This window comes from Mauremys mutica, chromosome 6, assembly GCF_020497125.1.
Source record: "Mauremys mutica isolate MM-2020 ecotype Southern chromosome 6, ASM2049712v1, whole genome shotgun sequence".
Taxonomy (NCBI): domain Eukaryota; kingdom Metazoa; phylum Chordata; order Testudines; family Geoemydidae; genus Mauremys; species Mauremys mutica.
This window is the reverse complement of record NC_059077.1, coordinates 48565428-48584188: the sequence shown is the minus strand read 5'-3', so window position 1 is coordinate 48584188 and position 18761 is coordinate 48565428. Positions and strand designations below refer to the sequence as shown.

The 18761-nt window shown below is 43.1% G+C and overlaps 1 protein-coding gene and 1 long non-coding RNA gene across 3 annotated transcripts in view; one reads left to right on the top strand and one right to left on the bottom strand.

The window, feature by feature from the left end:
• Window positions 1-18761, bottom strand: part of RASGRF2 (Ras protein specific guanine nucleotide releasing factor 2) — a 197314-nt gene that overhangs the window by 133212 nt on the left and 45341 nt on the right. For both annotated transcript variants that reach the window (XM_045022488.1, XM_045022489.1), the window contains exon 2: window positions 3818-3924. In XM_045022488.1, the coding sequence (XP_044878423.1) occupies window positions 3818-3924 (107 nt within the window). The remainder of the gene's footprint in view (window positions 1-3817; window positions 3925-18761) is intronic.
• LOC123373432 lies at window positions 12443-18710 on the top strand. Its single transcript, XR_006580722.1, has 3 exons — window positions 12443-12598; window positions 14249-14388; window positions 17933-18710. It is a non-coding gene; the product is annotated as an uncharacterized LOC123373432 (long non-coding RNA).

The window sequence follows — 18761 nt, the reverse complement described above, 5'->3', positions numbered from 1 at the left end:
GAATTTGCTCAATTAAGAATTAAATAAAATTAAATTTCTCATCAGCTCAAAGTTATGTTAAATGGCAGAGCAAAGCAATACTGTTCACAGCTGCTATGGTCACAATCCATATAAATTTGCAGTGGTTTGAACATCAGCCTGCTAAACCAAGGGTTGTGAGTTCAATCCTTGAGGGGGCCATTTAGGGATCTGGGACAAAAACCTGTCTGGGGATTGGTCCTGCTTTGAGCAGGGGGTTGGACTAGATGACCTCCTGAGGTCCCTTCCAACCCTGATATTCTGTGAAATTACAGAGCTGGATTATAAAATGTGATTTTTTTAATTTTTATTTTGTTTATCTGCTAACTCTCCCTCCTTTAGAGGAATGCCTAGAAAAACTTCATCTTGCATGAATAATTATGGAAATCCCACAGTGAGCTATATGTCAGTCTAGACTTCCACTACCCTCCTGTAAGGGATGCTCCATTAAGGAACAAGGACTTTGCTAGATAGCCTGTGAAAAAGGACTGAAAATTGTTTGCTTCCTTGAAGTGTACTTATTATGCTTCTCCTATTTACTGGCTAGGGTTGTAAGAAATGATGGCACCAATTCCCAAACCAGGCAACATTTCCTTCAGCATCAAAATTAAAGCTATGGGAACTCGCCATCTGGTTTCTCCAAAAACATACTCTCAGTGGAGTATGAACAGGCTTTTCTCCCTTTCCCCTCATAAAGTGATCAGGGAAAGAAAAGTTTTAGGCCCCTGGAACGATCCTCCCTCCCCTTCTTTCCAAGAAGGCCTTCTAAATGAAAGCTGAGTCCTAGGTTCTGTGAAGAGAGGGAGAAACTAAAAAGGGGTAGAGTGAGGGAGATTCATGATTTATTCTGAAGTTCCATGTGCAAACATGAAACTCCAAGTAAATCTAATGTATCTGAATCCCTAGCAAAAAGAACTTGCTGGGTTTGGTTCCAAACTGCTTTGGTATTGCCCAGCCCAAAAGGCATGAGTCAGACCTCCAAAAATCATAAGAATTTTTTTAGATGATCTCACAAGTTTGGTTTGTCTTTTGATATTTCTATCTGCTTCCTTCCCATCCCCAATGTGTAATAAAGTTGCCAGCTCTTCAAAGTTTATTTAGCAAGGTGATTTCTACAGCTACGCTGGCTGTTTACTAAGCACTACGTTACTCCCAGCCAACAGATTGCTCCATAATACTTCCAGCACTGGGAAGAGAAGTAAAATCAGAGGTCAGAGAGGACCTGGCTCAGGAGCGAGCTGGAGGCAAGCAGGAACAGGAGGCTGAAGGGAGCAAGTTATCTGATACTTACACTGTGCTGATGTGCCATTAATTAACAACCTATATATCCAAAAATCCTCATTAAAAAGAAAGTGATGTCAATGTGTTGAAGCAGGAGCAGGAGGTCAGGCATTTTAGGAGCTGGGACTGAAGGGTTGAGAACTGGGCTGGAATGCAACTGGTGGTTGGCAAAGGGGCCAGTGGTAGCTGCAGCTAGTGGACATTCAAGAGTGACCTACAAACAGTGGGGCAATGGGCCTGAATGAGACTAGAGGTGCCACATAAAAGGACAGGACTGTGGCCAAGGCCAGTGCGTGATTGTCTCTGGAAAGGGGTGGTCTTTGAGCGAGTATCCCTGCACTAAACTAGAGGAGCCCCACCTTCATGCTCTGGGACTGAATCATCCTTGGGGCTGAATTGGGACCTGTGTTTATCAACTTTTTATGTGGCTTGGAGCCATCATACCTAGGAAAAGTGTAATGTTTATTCCAGGCAACCGTAGTAATGCATCTTTTGTTACTCTCATATTCAGTGTTATGGGGGACCCACCAAGGTCTAGAGTTTGAGGGGCCTAAAGCTTGGAGCACCTACAGGGCTTGCCTCTGAGTGTATGGTATACCCAGCACACTACCAGGCACTTAGGACTGGTGTACCAAAGGGCTAACAGTGACACCCTAGGGGTGGAGGGCAGGAGTCAGTTACAATTCTGTGCTAGTGTGTTACTAATTAACAACTCATATATCAAAAAATCCGCATTAAAAAGAAGCTGATATCAAAGTACTGAACTGTGAAATTACAGGGAGGCGAATAATTTATACAACAAGCTGCACGCATTTCACCTAGTTTTACTCTTCTGGCTTGGAAACCTATACAAGAAAAGTGAATGTGTAACTTTCCTGGAAAAGGAGCTTTACATTTTAAGAGCAGCAATTTTATGCTTTTATAATAAGATATAGATTGACAGAACTGAATAAAATTACTGAATCCCTGAAAAGTTCTCCAGCAAATAAAGAGATTTGATAAGACACCTGATAAATGTGATTTAGATGGAAGGACAGGCTAGATCAAGATAGGGATGGGGGCAACATTGTCTTTATGGGTCCATGTAAAACCTATTGATAGTGAAAACCTGTGTTTTAGGCCACAATTGGAGGTCAGAGTTCAAATCCTGATTTAAAAAACAAGAGAAAATGAGTTTGGCGGTCTCAGCCTAATCCCTACCCAATATATTGGTTTTCTGACCCTTATATTGTAGACCGGTGGGGGAAACCTGCCTTTTTTAACCCCACACAGGCCTAGATTGTCTGTTCCCTCTCATGTGTAGGAGTTCCCTCATTTCTACCCAGATCAGCTCCCCTGACTCAGAGCACTGTGCTGAGTTGCTGCAGAACAAGCACCTCTTCTAAGAACAACTCTCCCTTTTCTCTTTGGTGCTACCCTGTGTGCAGTGGACCTGGTGCACCATCTCCTTCTCCTGCAAGAATGGTTCCTCTTGCATTCTTTGGATTCCTGCTTCTCAGGCCCTGATTCAATTTCTTTAGGTTCCTCCTCAGGGTTCAAGAGGACCCCTGAAGCACATACCCTCCACAAGTGGATAGGTAAGGGAAAAGAGGGGCTGGGATCATAACCCCTCTTACCCATATCACACATCAAAAAGCCTGGCTTGAGTGGAGCCAGGACCCTCTACATCATCATTAAATAATTGTAAATTAAAACTTGTGCTCATTTCTTAGTGCAAAAGCAAAACCATTTCTATTTATGTATTTAGATGGTTTGGATCCTGAACAACTCAGAGACTGCTGCCCTCTCAGTGCATTACCATAGCTGTTCAGATTAATTGTGATTTCTGAAATGAGGGAGGGACCTGGAGGAAAGGCATTTCAGCAAAAGACCTTCATTTCTACAGCTCAATTCCCAAAACCTGAGTTGGCTGACGTTCACATTATGCTGTAATCCTCATCTTCCTCACCCAGGTCCTTTCTGAGGAAACGGGCACTGGATGGTAGAAAGTCATAATGCAGTCAAATGACAGTGACAAGCCTTTCATTTTTTTCACACTGGAAAGTGTTTTGGATTTAAATTTTGTGACTGGCATTTTATTTATTGAAATGTATTTATTATATAAATATAGTTTAGTCTCCTCATTTTTGTACCCTCATATCTGAAGGCATTTTGTGAGTCACTCACTATCTCATTTCTATGGCTACAGAACACTTATTTCTGACTTGCAAGTTACTGACCAAGCAGCTCTTACATTTAAAATGAATTAATGCCTAAGTATTTTGCCCTAAGAAAACATGTTCTCTGAAACTAATTTTGTCTAGAGCACTGACTGTTTGTGATGCAAAACACATGTGCCTTTAACAATTTGTATCTGTAACACTCTATCCAGTGAAACTCACCTGGGGAATGCAAGTATACATTTGCCTAAAATAAATTATGTTCTTTTTAGAGAGAGTGTATTTAGATTAAAAATCTCTACCATCTTCTTAAGAATAAAAAGTGGAGTTTAGAATAAATTAAGAGCCTGGTTTCATACCTAGCTTGGTGGATAGCTTCTACCCATTCATCTCCATCACTTTCTTCCTCACAACGGAGCTCCAGTGGCTTCTGCCCTTCATGGCCAAAGACAACAGTAAAGAAGTACTGCAAATTTTAAGGGGCAAAAACATTGTTTTAAAAATGCTGCTAAGTAAAACACAGGCATAACATACAATAAAATATTATGAATTCTGATACAACCCAAAACATTACACACTGCTAAGGATTCAGTTTCAATTGATGAAGACCATAAAATGCAAAGCTGAAGTTTAACCTATATTCTTAATTTTCTCCATTGTATATTGGTACAGCAGCTTTCATGATACTTATGATAATTCATTGTTCTAAAGCTTCCAAATAGAAGACATCATAGCATAATTATTTTAGCAGCTGCAATACTTGGGTACAATAGGGTGACTTAAGGATGGTGTCTTTGTAGTTCATTCTTTGCATTTTTTTTTACCTTAGGTCAATTTCTTTTTTAATTTTTTCAAATGCTACTTTAGAAAAGACTTCTCCTGTGGGTATGAGTGACAGCTGAAAACAATTTTCAGACCAAGTACTATCAAACAAACCTTCAAAGCTCCTCTACATGTATAATACACAAGGAGCAGAAAGTCTAGTTTATTCCTTCATTATTCTGACAAAACAAAACAAAAATTAAAAAACTAAATCTTTTTTCCCCTTTCAATAAACATGTCTCTCTCTCACTCTAGTTTTCACTGTTAGAACTGAATTATTTAAAATTGTATCGAGGAGACTTCTGTCTTCACAATGAAGCCCTATTCATACACAAGGAGCCATTAACTTTGATGGCACATCTCCTATGAGTAAAGCAAGCAGGACTTGGCCCAGAATGTGCTTCACAGCAAGCAGAATCTTAGGGGTGTTCTTATTAACATCAGAATAGCTAGTGGAGCAATAGGTACAGGCAGAGATGGCATTTTTAGTAGGACCAGAAAAAAACAACAGTCATTTCTGTATTTTCAAAACTATACCATGAAGATGCCACACTAAGGATCCAGTCCTGCATTCCTTGCCAACCCAAACTCTTAAGCCTGGTCTACACTACAAATGTAGGTTGACGTAAGCCACGTTAAGTCGATCTAATAAGGTATGTGTCTACACTACCGAGTCCCTTCAACCGACATAAGTGGGCTGCAAAGTCGACTTCTCTACTCCACCTCCTTGAGAGGATTAGTGCTTGATTCGACATCCACAGGTCGACATGAGGATAGTGTAGACGCTGCGTTGTGTAATTCAAATGAATTGGCCTCCAGGAGGTGTCCCATAGTGCTCCGCTGTGACCCTCTGGAGAGCACTTTCAACTCCACTGCACATCAGCCAGATACACAGGAAACAGCCGCTCCCCTGTTAAAGCCCTGGGAACTTTGGAATTTTCATTTCCTGTTTGATCAGCGTGGACAGCTCACCAGCACAACTGATCGTGGAGACTCAAGGCCGCAAACACGCTCCAACATGGAGTACACAGGAGGTGGTGGATCTTATTGCTGTGTGGGGAGAAGAGTCAGTGCAGGCAGAGCTCCCATCCAGCGGAAGAAATGCTGACATCTATGCCAAGATCGTGTGGGACATGGGGGAGAAGGGCTACACCAGGCACACACAGCAGTCCCACATGAAAATAAAGGAGCTTTGTCAAGCGTACCAGAAGACAAGGAAGGTGAATAGTCATTCTGGTTCTGCCCCACAGACATGCTGCTTTTATGAGGAGCTGCATGCAATTCTCAGCGGTGACCCCACAACTACCCCAAGACGCTCCATGGATACCTCCCAGGAACCCCAGGCAACCTCAAGCTGACACGGAAGAGGAGGAGGAGAATGGAAGGCAGGCAAACGGCGGATCCATTCTTCCCAACAGCCAAGAATTGTTTTTAACCCTGGAGCCCATCCCTGCACAGGACAAATTGTCAGCGGAGCGTGATGCCGGGGAAGGCACTTCTGGTGAGTACACCTTTTCTATCAGACTGTAGGGGTTACATGCTGTTATTTTTTATGTTTAATCTGAACAAAAAATTAGGTGTAGTGGGTATCGGTGGTCACTCCAGCTATGCAGAGGGTGCTCTCCAAAAAAGACTGTTTAGGTGCACGGGGATGGCCCATGAATCCTCCATGGAGATCTCTAGGAAGCTTTCATGGATGTAGTCTGCAATCCTTTGCAGAAGGTTTCTGGGAAGGGCTGCCTTATTTCATCCACCACGGTAGGACACTTTCCCACACCACTTCAGTATTAACTCTGTTGGCATAATTGCAGCACACATCATTGCAGCTTCACAAAAGCAGTAGCACAAGACCTCTCACCCATTCCTCATGGCCTTACTCACCATGGCTGGAGCAGTAAACCGACTCTTGCAATAGCCAGTGGTTGTGATTATGTTGTGGCTTGCAGTGAAGTGTACTGAGGGGTGATTTTTTTATTAAAAAAAAATTAACCTTGCAACAGAATCAATGCATGCACTGTCAATGCTACCCTTGTGATTTGCATTCCTTACAGTTGAAACCTTGTCCATTGGGGCATCCTCCACACCAGGACAAAGACTTTCCCAGATTAGAAGGCGGAAAAAGAAGACTCGTGAGGACATATTCAATGAGCTAATGCACCTCTGAGAGTGACAAGATGGAGCTCAGAACATGGAGGATTACACTGTCCAAGAACCTGGACATGGACAGAGAGGACAGAAGAGCATGCAGAGAACTAGAGCGTGCCACATAAGAAGAGATGTTGCAGATTATGAAGGAGCAATCAGACATGTTGAGGTATCTGGCTGAGGTTCAAGAAAGGCAGATGGATGCTAGATTCCCTCTGCAGCCTATGCTGAACCTGCTGTCATCATGGCTCAGTTCTACATCCTCCTCCCCAAAATGTCATATGGGGCAGGAGGTGAGAATGTTCAGTGTTCCTTGCACTCAACACCAGGGGAGGGTACAAGGACCAGAAGGCACCCATTCCCACACCCTTGATTGCTACTGCAGTGCATCTGTAAGCAAGCTTTCCTTATTTCTCTCCCCTCCCCAATGTTATCAGCCCTTTTGCCCCAAGTTATCTTACACAGAGAGAGCAAAGAAAAGTGTTTGTGTGCATAATAAAATTTCATGGATTGAGAAGAAAAGGCTATTTATTCATTCCACACACGGTAGTTGGTGGGGTGGAGTTTACAGGGGAGAAAATGAAATGGAGGGACAGTTTGGTAAGGAACAACACAGATAAGTGTCATTTTACTCTGGCTCATTGCTGAAACTGGTTTTCAAAGCCTCATGGAGATGCAGAGCCCCTCGATGTGCTCTTCTTATTGCCCTGGTGTCTGGCTGCTCAGAATTGGCTACCAGGCAATCTGCCTCAACCCCCGACCCTGGCGGAAATTTTTCTCCCTTTGTTTCACAGATATTATGGTGCACATAGCAGGCAGCAATAACAATGGGGATAATGCTTTCACTGAGGTCTAACCTAGTAAGCAAACAGTGCCAGTAACCTTTTAAACATCCAATGGCACATTCCACCACCATTCTTCACTTGCTCAGCCTATGGTTGAACCGGTTCTTACTGCTGTCCAGGCTTCCGGTGTACAGCTTCATGAGCCATGGGAGCAAGAGGTAGGCTGGGTCTCCCAGGATCACGATTGGTATTTCAACATCACTAATGGTTATTTTGCAGTCTGGAAAGACAGTTCCTGCTTGCTGATTTCTGAACAGACCTGTGTTCCTAAAGATGTGTGCATCATGCACCTTTCCCAACCTTCCCACGTTGATGTCAGTGAAACGGCCTCTGTGATCCGCTAGCCAGGGCCGGCTCCAGGCACCAGCCCAGCAAGCAGGTGCTTGGGGCGGCCAACAGAGAGGGGCAGCACGTCCAGCTCTTGGGTGGCAATTTAGCAGCGGGTCCCTCACTCCCGCTGAAGACTGAAGCAGTGGCAGTAGAGCTGATCGCGATCGCAACTTTTTTTTTTTTTTTTGCCGCTCGGGGTGGCAAAAACCCTGGAGCTGGCCCTGCCGCTAGCGCTTGCAACACCATTGAGATGTATCCCTTTTGGTTTATGTACTCTTTGGCAAGATGGTCGGTTGCCAAGATAGGGATATGCATTCCATTTATAGCCCCACCACAGTTAGAGAACCCCATCACGGCAAAACCATCCGCTATGTCCTGTACGTTTCCCAGAGTCACTACCCTTCTTAGCAGAAGTCTGTTAATGGCCCTCTAAACTTGGATCACAACAGATCCCATGGTAGATTTACCAACTCCAAATTGATGCCGCACTGACCAGTAGCAGTCTGGCATTGTAACTTCCACAGCACTATCGCCACTCGCTTCTCCACTGTCAGAGCAGCTCTCATTTTAGTATTCTTATGCTTCAGGGATGGGGAAAGCTCTTCACACAGTTCCTGGAAAGTGGCCTTACTCACTCGAAAGTTCTGCAGCCATGCTCATCATCCCATAGCTGCATAACAATGCAGTCCCACCAATCAGTGCTTGTTTCCCGGGCCCAGAAACAGCACTCAACCGTGTCAAGGTAATGTGTGACTGTTGCCAGCAACTGTGAATTGCTCCACTCTATGTTTTCCAGCAGGGCTGCGTGCATGGCATCACATTGTTCCGTGCAGCAGCTCCTGTATTGGCTGTGTAAATATTGCAAGATAAGGCGCGAGCTGTTAGTAATGCTCACAACAGTGTACAAGTGAGTGGTGCCCAGGCTTATCGTGCTATGGGGTCCACACAGGTAACCCAGGCTTATGAAAAAAGGCATGAAAAAGGCTTGGTTTGTTTGCCATTGGTTTCAGGGAGGGAAGGAGGTACGTGCATCATGGGAGGCTAATGCCATGTTCCCATAACCACCCACGCCAATATTTTGGTCCCATAAGGCACTGCAAGCCCAACCCAAAATTCCACTTGGCTACGTGCACTGTGGGATAGCTACCCACAGTGCAGTGCTCCATGCGTCGATGCAAGCCCTGCTAGTGAGGATGCACTCTGATGACACAATTAGCATAGTGTGGACACACAAGATCGACTTGTTTAAATTGGGGGCTCCATAGTGACTTACGTAAAGTCGACTTAACTTTGTAGTGTAGACATGGCCTTAGTGAAGTTGATGGGAGTTGTGAGTGAAGGACTTCAGGATAGGGCACTGAGCAGTCAGTTGGTATAAAATGATTCTTCTCGGGTAGGTGCAAAGTATGAGGAGAGAAAATGCTCTCCCCACTAAACGTAACTACATCTGTATCTGGAGTCTAATGGTAAACTCCAAGGTCATTCTAATCAGCAGTGAAACATCTAACTCAGCTTCCTGTGGGTCCACCAGCCATTGTTACAAATAGTAATCCAGCAGTGATGTCAACACACATTTTACTCTATGTGTCAAATTCACAACTCAGCTGCAGTGATAATACAAGAAATCCTCTGAGGAAAATGCAATTTCTAAAATCATCAAGAAAATATAAAGTACATCTTCAGAGTTAATGGTTGTTTTAAAATAGAAAGATCAAGGAATGTATCAAGAAGAAGAGAATATCAGAAATACATACACAGACAATATCTACAATCATATGTAGAAAGACTTTCTCAAGTCAATATTTATATCTAATTTCTAATTGCAACTGAGAGGGAAAGATTGTCCATGAGATAGTTTCCCTGTTAAATTGATTCATTTTATGAAAAATATTGACAATCGTCAAAATTAGATGTACTACTATATAACTATTATGAGTCAGTAGGTGCTGCTTCTTTAATAATGAGTTAACTACAAAGTAGACCCTATGAATTAGAATATACACCTCTACCTTGATATAACGCTGTCCTCGGGAGCCAAAAAATCTTACCGCATTATAGGTAAAACCGCGCTATATTGAACTTGCTTTGATCCACCGGAGTGCGCAGCCCTGCCTCCCCCCGCCCCCCGAGCACTGCTTTACCGCGTTATATCGGGTCATGTTATATCGAGGTAGCGGTGTATATATATTTACTACATCCAACTGCCTTTATGCTAGTGCATATACTGGGATATTTGATTTAATTTTAATTAACATCAGGTAGACTACATACCATCTGACCACGGAAAGGTATACATAAAAAGGAAGTTATTTCTTTTGGAATTAGATAATTAGTTGAACTTTAAGTTCCTAAATCCTATATAAATGATGTTTCATATAGAAGACTTTGGACACAGAAATTAGCAACAGACAAGTAAAAATCATAGGAACAAGCTAAAGTACAAAGATTCACATTTAATAGAGTTCACAATGAAAGTCAAGGCTCATAGCTATTGAATTTTCAAATATAAACCACTCCAAGCTCTGAAAAGGGTCAATACATCATTTAAAGGACAATCCTATAAAACCAACAATGCTTTCAACAATGCTTACCACTTAAATGTGAGTACCACATAGGGTAAGAAACATTTAATGTGTTGTGGAAGGACCCACTTAAAAGAGCATTAGATAAGATCCTTTTTATGACACAATGCAGTTAAAATAATCTTTAAAAGGCAGAAAACAATTGCACTAACAACACAGAGATTTAACTATTTATTTCATATTTTGTACAGAATTACTAGGCTATGTGATGTGTATGCATTTTAAAATCAATCTGACCTATGTGTCTTTATGAGTTCTTGGTTTCTACCATGTTTCATAAAGATGGAAAATCAAATATAAAATGAGAATAAATATATAGATCTGTACAAGTATTAATTTACTTTCTAGGTATAATTGAAGTAGGAGGGACTGAGGAGAGTTGATTTCACAGCCCTCTCTATATTTTCTTGTAAAGTCAGATAACCCAGCCTTCAGTCAAACAAAATTTGTAGTGATTTCAATGGAAATTTTATATTGGGATTTGGATGATATAGATTTTAGAAGCATTCAGTTACTATGGTGATGAGCATGATATAAATGCCTTGTTAGACTAAAAAAATGACAGACTAGAAGTTTGATTCAGTTCCTATTGAAGTCGACGTTAAATTCCCATTGACTTCAACTGGAGCAGGACTGAGCTCTTGGTGGGTATGGCTGGCTCACAGAAAACTGAAGATTTTAGGAAGTTATTAAAGCTTCACTTGCTTTTTTAAAAAGTTGTGAGCATATTTATTGCTCTGCAACACCATTGGCAAGTCATATATCTTACTGTAAGTAGATACTTCACACATAAACTAATATTTAAAAATAGAATTCACCTCTCAACATGTATATGTAAAAGTACCATAATATATTTTTTAAAAGAATCCTGAAGTAATCCTTGGACTTCTAACATTTTGATAAATGTTACTTATTTATCAAAGGCATTTGTTACAAACAAGCTAGAAAAGAAGATAGTAGCTGTGACACATTCCTGGATTTTCAACATCATGGGGTGTGTGTTATTGCTCATATATAAATAATAGTAGTACTATTGCTCAAGTCTCCTAAATAGCAGTTCAATTTCCACATCATTTTGATTTAGACAGTAGTAATAAAAAACCCCACTTTTCAAAAACCCATTTGTGACTGAGAGTAAATATTTATGACCTTGTGGACAGATTTATATCAGCTACCATCATTTTTATCTGTTAGTCTAACAGGCATTTATATTTTTAGGATTAGGTATCTGGGTCAGTTAGATTATTTTTATTATTGTTTCTCCTGAAAGTATGTAATGAAGACTTGTAGAAGGCTAAAGATTAAATAAAAATTCTGTACTTTATATATATATCAAAAGATTCAGTCATTCCTTTTTAAGCTGTTCTTTCAGTATTCAAATAGATGGATTTACAAAGATGATAAGCGTTGATTTTAACATACACAACTTTGGTAGAAAAGGTTTTTTAAAGTTTTTTTTAAGTATATCTGTAAAGAGAGGAAAAAAATAGAACTTATCTTATTAGCAACACACTACTAAAAAATAAGTCAATGGAAAGAACAGTCTGATCAAGCTGGAGAAAGATCATCTTCCTCTAGTTCAGAAAGTTTTAAATAAAACTATTATATTATCTCTTCCACTGGTGCCTAACTCCAACTAGTCTCAATTTCTTTTTAAACTGGAAAGGAAGCTGGAGAAGCTGTGCTTAACTGTGGGATGTGGAGAACATCTGCTGGGCCTGCCTGGTTCGAAATTACTGGAACAGGATTAGGAAGATGATTAAAAATAACTCTGCATGAACAATCAGCTGTCACTGATCAATCTAGGATTCTGCTGGGCTTCCTGTAAAAGCAGTTTACACCATAAGATTACATTAATTTTGTCTTTTTAAGAACTGCTAGGCTAGTAGTTACCACTCACTGGAAGAAGAACACATCAAAATTTGCAATAATTGTTTAAAAAAATAAGGCTTGTGTTAGACTGGAGAAGTTTATGTATGCTGTATGACAAAAACTTGACAACTGTAATATACTGAGGTCAGGCTCCCCATCATACAAAGTCCCTGTCACAGCATGTCTGGCCTCTTTCAGAGGGAGTGGGGTCCAATGCACCTAGGGGCCCAATAATCTGCTGCCCAACTGGGCATAAAGAAAGGCACCTGCACTTTATAAACAGGGAGACAGCTGCTGGTGATTGCTGGCAAGTGCCTGCAGACACTGCAAGGAATAAGAAGGCTCCTGAAGGGCCCTTACTCAGCAGCAAGGAAAGCCTGTGGAGAATTCTGGGTAAAAAGTACTGGGAAAGTAGAAAGACAGACTCTCACGGAGGAGGGGCTGTACCCAGCTTGGGAATGGAGCCAAAAGAAGTGAATTTTAAAGACAGGACAGACCCTCAAGTAGGAGGAGTTGAGCCCAGTGAAACTGGAATGAATATTATGTAAGTCTGAGTTCTATTTTGAAAGGTGTTTGTGCAGGACTTAATAAATTTGACCCAAGAAGGGCAATTTTAAAAATATCTGGACTGTGTACTCTCTTAAAAGGCCCTGACTTAAGGGGAAACTGAGGCAGGCTTTAGCAGAGCCACATGTGACCAAAAGGAGGTGCTGCACTCCCTTTTTATTAATTATTACTATTTCTATTACTGTAGTGCCTAGGAGACTGAGCCATGGACCAGGACCCCATTGTGCTAGGTGCTGTTCAAAACACAGAACAAAAAGATGACCCTACCCTACATATTTTACTATCTAAGTATAAGACAAGATACATTAAATGGATACAGACAGCTAGGGGAGTGCAAGGAAACAGACAATATTGGTCAGCATCATAGAGGGTGATCTCTGTACACCAGCAGCCTAACTGTTGAGTGTTTTGTAGGCATAACAGCAAAGGGGAGATTTGAGAAGTGATTTAAAGGAGGATAATGAGACAGCTTCACAGATGTTTACAGGGAGCACCCCCCAAGAGTGAGAGGTAGCATAGGAAAAAGCACAAATGTGCTTGTTTGAAAATTTAACAAGTGAACAATGGAGGCTGGAATCATGGGCTGATTAGAGATGAGCATCAACAGCTTAATAACAATGACAGATGATAGGTAGGGTGGGGATTGGCGACAAAGGGCTTTGAAAGTGACTATAAGCAGATTATGGTTGATGCAATAGAAAAGGAGGAGTGCCAATGATGGGGCTGAAAGAGCGGAGTGACATGGTCAAAATTATGGGCTATGGAAATGATTTTTGTAGAAGCTTTCTGAATGGATACGAATGGGGCAAGATTGCATTGTCAAGGTCAGAGAAAAGATATTGGGGGTAACCAGACACAACATAATGAGAGCGTGGACAAGAGTTTTAGCTGCATGTATGGATAAGAGGCTGTATTTTAGAGATTTTATGCAAAAAGAATCAGCAAGATTTAGACATAGCCTGGACGTGGGGAACTAGAGAACGCCTGAGTTGATGAAGCCCAGGTTACAGGTCTGAGTGACTGGAAGGATGGTGGTACGGGTGGCAAGTGAACCCCCACTTTGGGGAGGCTAGCCCATTGGCCTTGCCCCTTTGGCCTGAGGCCCCGCCTCCATGCCCCTCCTCCATCCTGCAGCTGGAATCCCAAGCCCCTGGATAGCCGTGCAGATGTGGATACAAATTTTGTATCTGTGCAGGGCTCTGATGGTAAGAGCTGGGTGTGCCACAGATCCCCCACCTGCCCTGGGTGGGGACCTTGGGGGGGGGCAGGAACACTGGAAGGGGGGCTGCTTGGGCAGAAGTGGAGGGCAGAGGGTGGAGAGATAGGGGGCTGCTTAGGGAGGTGGACGATCTGCTGCAGCTCCCCACAGCTGCCAGTGCGGCTCTCCCCAACCCAGGCAAGGACATAGCTTTTACCAAACAGGGAACATCCCTCCAGTTGCTATTCTAGATCTCTCTTCCCCCTAAGCCTTCCACCTCTCAGCTCCCATGCTGCTTAGGAAGGAAATGCTCCCTACTCCTGTTATTTATCATACTATTTATTATAGCATATGTTGTTCTTCCTCCATTAGTTACTTCCATATTGGAAGATGGACTGAGTGACTGAACTGATCTTTTTCATTTGTAAGTTTTAGGTGCCCCTTCCAAAAAGGAGTAATAAAAATGTTTAACGTTTCTTAAATGCTGGACAGAAGGCATGAACACTAGAGCGCAGAGCTCCCCACATCAGTGCTGCTGTTATAGGCAGAGCTTCTAGTGCCACTTATGGGTAAGTTTATAATGGCAAGTGTCAGAGAAAGACACTGTTTTCAGCTGCTTATAACTTTGCCACACTTTAACTTTGGGCTGAAATTTTGATGTCAGGTGTTTGAGTCTGAATTTTGTTAGGAAAGTTTCAGCTAACACAGCTCAGGCATTTCTGAGAATGAGACTAGGGAAATATAAATTGTTTTCCCCATGTTAAAAAAATTCTTAGAGCTGTTCAAACGAGAAATAATAATGCCTCCATGCTTTGGACCAGGGACTTGAAATTTGGCTGGGGAATATGCTTTTTGAAAATTCACCCAAATTTTGCCAACCTATAAGTCTCTGTCAAATTTCATTTTGCATATACTCAGTGGAGACTTCTTAACATTTTGCTGCTAAATTCTCCTAAGATTCCATCTGCGCTACTCATGCTCCATTCCGCCCATAGCTCCTAAGTGCCAACCAGACTATATATACATTATCCCCACACAGCAATTGAGCATACTTGAAGCGGAACACGACTTTCCCTGTAATTGCTCCTCCCAGCTGCACTGGGTTGGGGTGGGGCTAAGTACTGGAACCAAGAGCAGGGAGACTCTCTCCTGTGCCCTCAATATCCTCCCAAAGCCTAGGCAGTGGAAGAGGAGAAGGAATAGCCTCACTAGAATGCACAGAGAAGAGCTTGTCTCTCTCATCAACAGAAGTTGGCCCAATAAAAGATGTTACCTCACCCACCCTATCTCTCTAATATCCTGGGACCAACATAGCTACAATACATATTTTAATGAAGGGGTTTTGATTTTTAATTTCATATAAAATTTTGCCTTAAAAGCAAATAATCCTAAATCAGAAGAATTCATTTTGAATGACATTGGTATGTTAATGTTTCTACAAAAATTATGTGCTGAAAGAAAAATTTAAAAGACACCATAATTTAGTCAAGCACAGCATAAAATTCAACCAGAATAGATATTGAAAGGGCCTCAAACTGGCCACCAGATTTTCACACACAACTTTGCACCTGCAAATAATTAGACTCAAAATGACAGTACTGAGATAGCTATTTGATTACACCCATACAAAAAAGGAGAATGTAAGATGGTTTTTCATGATCTTATTTTATTGGATAGTGTACAGAGTTATGTCTTCTTACTCTATTGTAATTTAGTGTTTAGAATTTAAGCCTGAGCTCTTGAGGCAGGGACAATGGGGCTCTACTGGGGGGTCCAGTGAAGGTGTTTGAAGGTCTCAGAGGGATCTGGGCGGGGGGATGGGGCTCGGTGGGGATGGTCTGAGTGGGAGGGCTCAGCAGGGAGTGGTCTGGGTGCAGGGTGGAGATCTAGATGCAGGGGGATGGGACTGGGGGAGGGGCTGGATGCAGGGAGACTCCAGATGCAGGGGATGAGGTTTGGCAGGGTGGGGGTTCGGATGTGGCGAGGTTCGGAGGGGGGATTCTGGGTGCAAGGGGTGAGGCTTGGTGGTGGAGTTTGGGTATGGGGGTGTCTGGCTGCATGGGGGTTGGGTGGATGGGGGCGCAGGAAGCGGTGGGTGGGGGTATGGAGTTTCCTGCAGCCAGGGGAGGTTACTGGGTGTGGGTCTGACCCGGACACAGCTACTCCTTGCAGGGGAAGGTGAAGTCCCTTCTTCAACTGCCCGCAGCCCAGCCAGGACTAGCAGATGAGCCCAGCGGAGGGTAGGAACCGCCAGTCAGGGCATCCCTAGCCTGTAGTGATTTATCTCTCCAGTGGCTGTTCCAGGTGCTCGAAACAATGTCCCTGTGCTGCTGGGGAGGGATGCATGACCACTCTTGCGGCTTCCCTTTGCTTCCCCATCAGAAAGTCTTTTTTCTGCGGGGACTCAAAGAAATCTGTGGGGGACACGAATTCTGCACACACACAGTGGCACAGAATTCCCCCAGGATTAAAAAGGTAAATTCAACATATTATCATGCCTCACTTTTTTTATCTGTGTTAATGTTTTAACACTTCAGAACACTAGGAACCCATGTTGAACATCCAACAGCAGTAAACTAATGGGCAAAAGAAGGGTTGACCTGATTATCACTTTTGCACAGGGCCATGACTTGTGTGGAATCCCAAGATTGTTTAGTAGCTCTTGAAAAATGTGCACCTAGTGATATTAATGAAAGATGTATTGATCTGGGAATTTGAGTCACACAGATAGCTCATAAAAATATTGCCAAAGTTTGCCCTGCTTTCATGTACTGCTGTATACTGAGGGTATGTCTACACTTTGAGCTCGAGGTGCTATTCCCAGCTCGAGGAGACATACCCATGCTAGCTCTGACTGATCTAACACTCTAAAAATACAGTGTAGCCATGGCAATGTGAGCAGCAGGAGGGATTAGTCACCCAAAGTACAAGTCTGTGGTATTTGGAGCAGCTAGACCCTCCTGCCACTCACTGCCACAGCTATAGTCTTTTTCGTGCACTAAGTGTTAGGAGCCGAGACCTAGGCAGTCAGGCCTAGTAGTCAGGTCTAGTGGGTGGAGCAGGCATCCAGGTTGGGGAATGAAGCCAAAAGTCAGAACCAGAGTCAACTGCCAGTTACCATAGCTGGGGTCAAGCCACAGTTAGAACCAGTAATCGAAACTGAGGGTCAGAGCCAAGATCAAATGTCAACTGCGAGAGCCAAGGGTCAAGCTGGAGTTAGTGTCAGATGTGAGGGGCCCAGGTTGGAACCAGAACTGGTCACTGAGGATTGGACGCAAGGCATAAGGGTGGGAGCAGAGGCAAGGATCAAGCACGGAACATGAGCATAGGGGGAACAGGAGTGAAGGTAGGGGTAAAGCAGGAACAGGGTTTGGTGCGGGAGGCAGCCACAAGTAGGGCTCAATGCAACCACAACAGGAAACCACCCTGTTGCTCAGACAAACTTCCTGGTCCTCCTCCTGGTTTAAACAGGATGGTTGGACCAATCAGTGGAGTAAAGTAAGCCTCAAATCGGAGTTCTCATGGGTAGTTCTTCGGCTGGAGATATAATCCTGGTAGCTTCTCTGCTCATCCAGTTTCAGTAGCCATTGGGTAGAAGTCCTGATGTGGCAGCTGTCTAGGGACTCCCAAGCCTGGGTTCAAGACATGGGACACCACACTAGATTGATCAGAGTTACCATGGGTACACTCATCAAGCTGGGAATCACATCCCTATCTTGAAGTGTAGACATACCCCAAGTGTAAAAAGGAATGAGGCATGGTCAAGTGTCAGATACGAGTTACAAGTTGAGAGGGTCCCAGAGCTCAGGCTTCAGCCCAAGCCTGAACATCTACACTGCAATTAAACAGCCACATAGCCCAAGCACAGGTTAGCCATGGGTGTCTAATTGCAGTCTAGACCTATCCAGAGAAACTGAAAGCCAAGATAGTTTCAAGACTGACCTAACACTTGGTAAAGCACCCCCATCCTTTCATGTATTTAGACCTGCTCCTGTATTTTTTACTTCATACATCTGATGAAGTGGGTTCTAGCCCACAAAAGCTTATGCCCAAATAAATTTGTTAGTCTCTAAGGTGCCACAAGGACTCCTCATTTTTATTTTGCTGATACAGACTAACATGGCTACCACTGAAACCTGTCAAGATGGTTTCAAGGACTGCATGGCTTGTTGGGGCAATTCCTTCTGTAGAGATGGACTCTGATGTAAGCTTGATTTTTCCCCCTCCCCCCCATGCTAAGCAAATGATTTTCTCATGCTGCATTCCAGTTGACTAAAATGCTACCTTATTTTGAAAGGGGATCCTTGCTGCAAATACATTCTTATTAGGGAGCAATGCAAAAAGGAGAGTATCTCTCGGGAGTTTGATTTCAGTTGGACTCACTGCAGAGAGTCACAGTAAGAAACAGGGATGCTGGAGTATGAAGGCTAAGTCTCAGAGTCATCAAAGCAATGTGGCCTGCCCTGGTGGGGAAAAAAGGAGGAAACTTTCGGACAGGCACACTAAAGACGTTACTCCCAGGAGACTGTTTAAAAGCTGGAGTATAACACAGATCCTGTAAATCCATGACAAAAGGGAATCATACTATTCAAGGCAATGATGTATTGTGAGATATCCAACTGCTAACTCTGTTGCCAATATTTTTGCCTCATTTCTCAAATATAAAATGCATGCAGTTACATATATTCTACACTCCAGCAATGCCTACCCTATGCAGAGACCCTTGGTTAGACCACAAGGAGATCGCACTGTCCCTGGAAGGGAAGTGGAGTGGGGAAAGCATCCCCCACAAAATACTCCCCCTCACCTCCATGAGTATGGAGATGGGGCGGGTGGGAAGTTGCTGGTTGGATCTAAAAAAAGAGAGGATGTGCTGCTCCCAGGAGGATGAGGGAGGGAGGGAGTAGACCATAAACCAAAGCTGAGCCTCTCCCACTCCTCA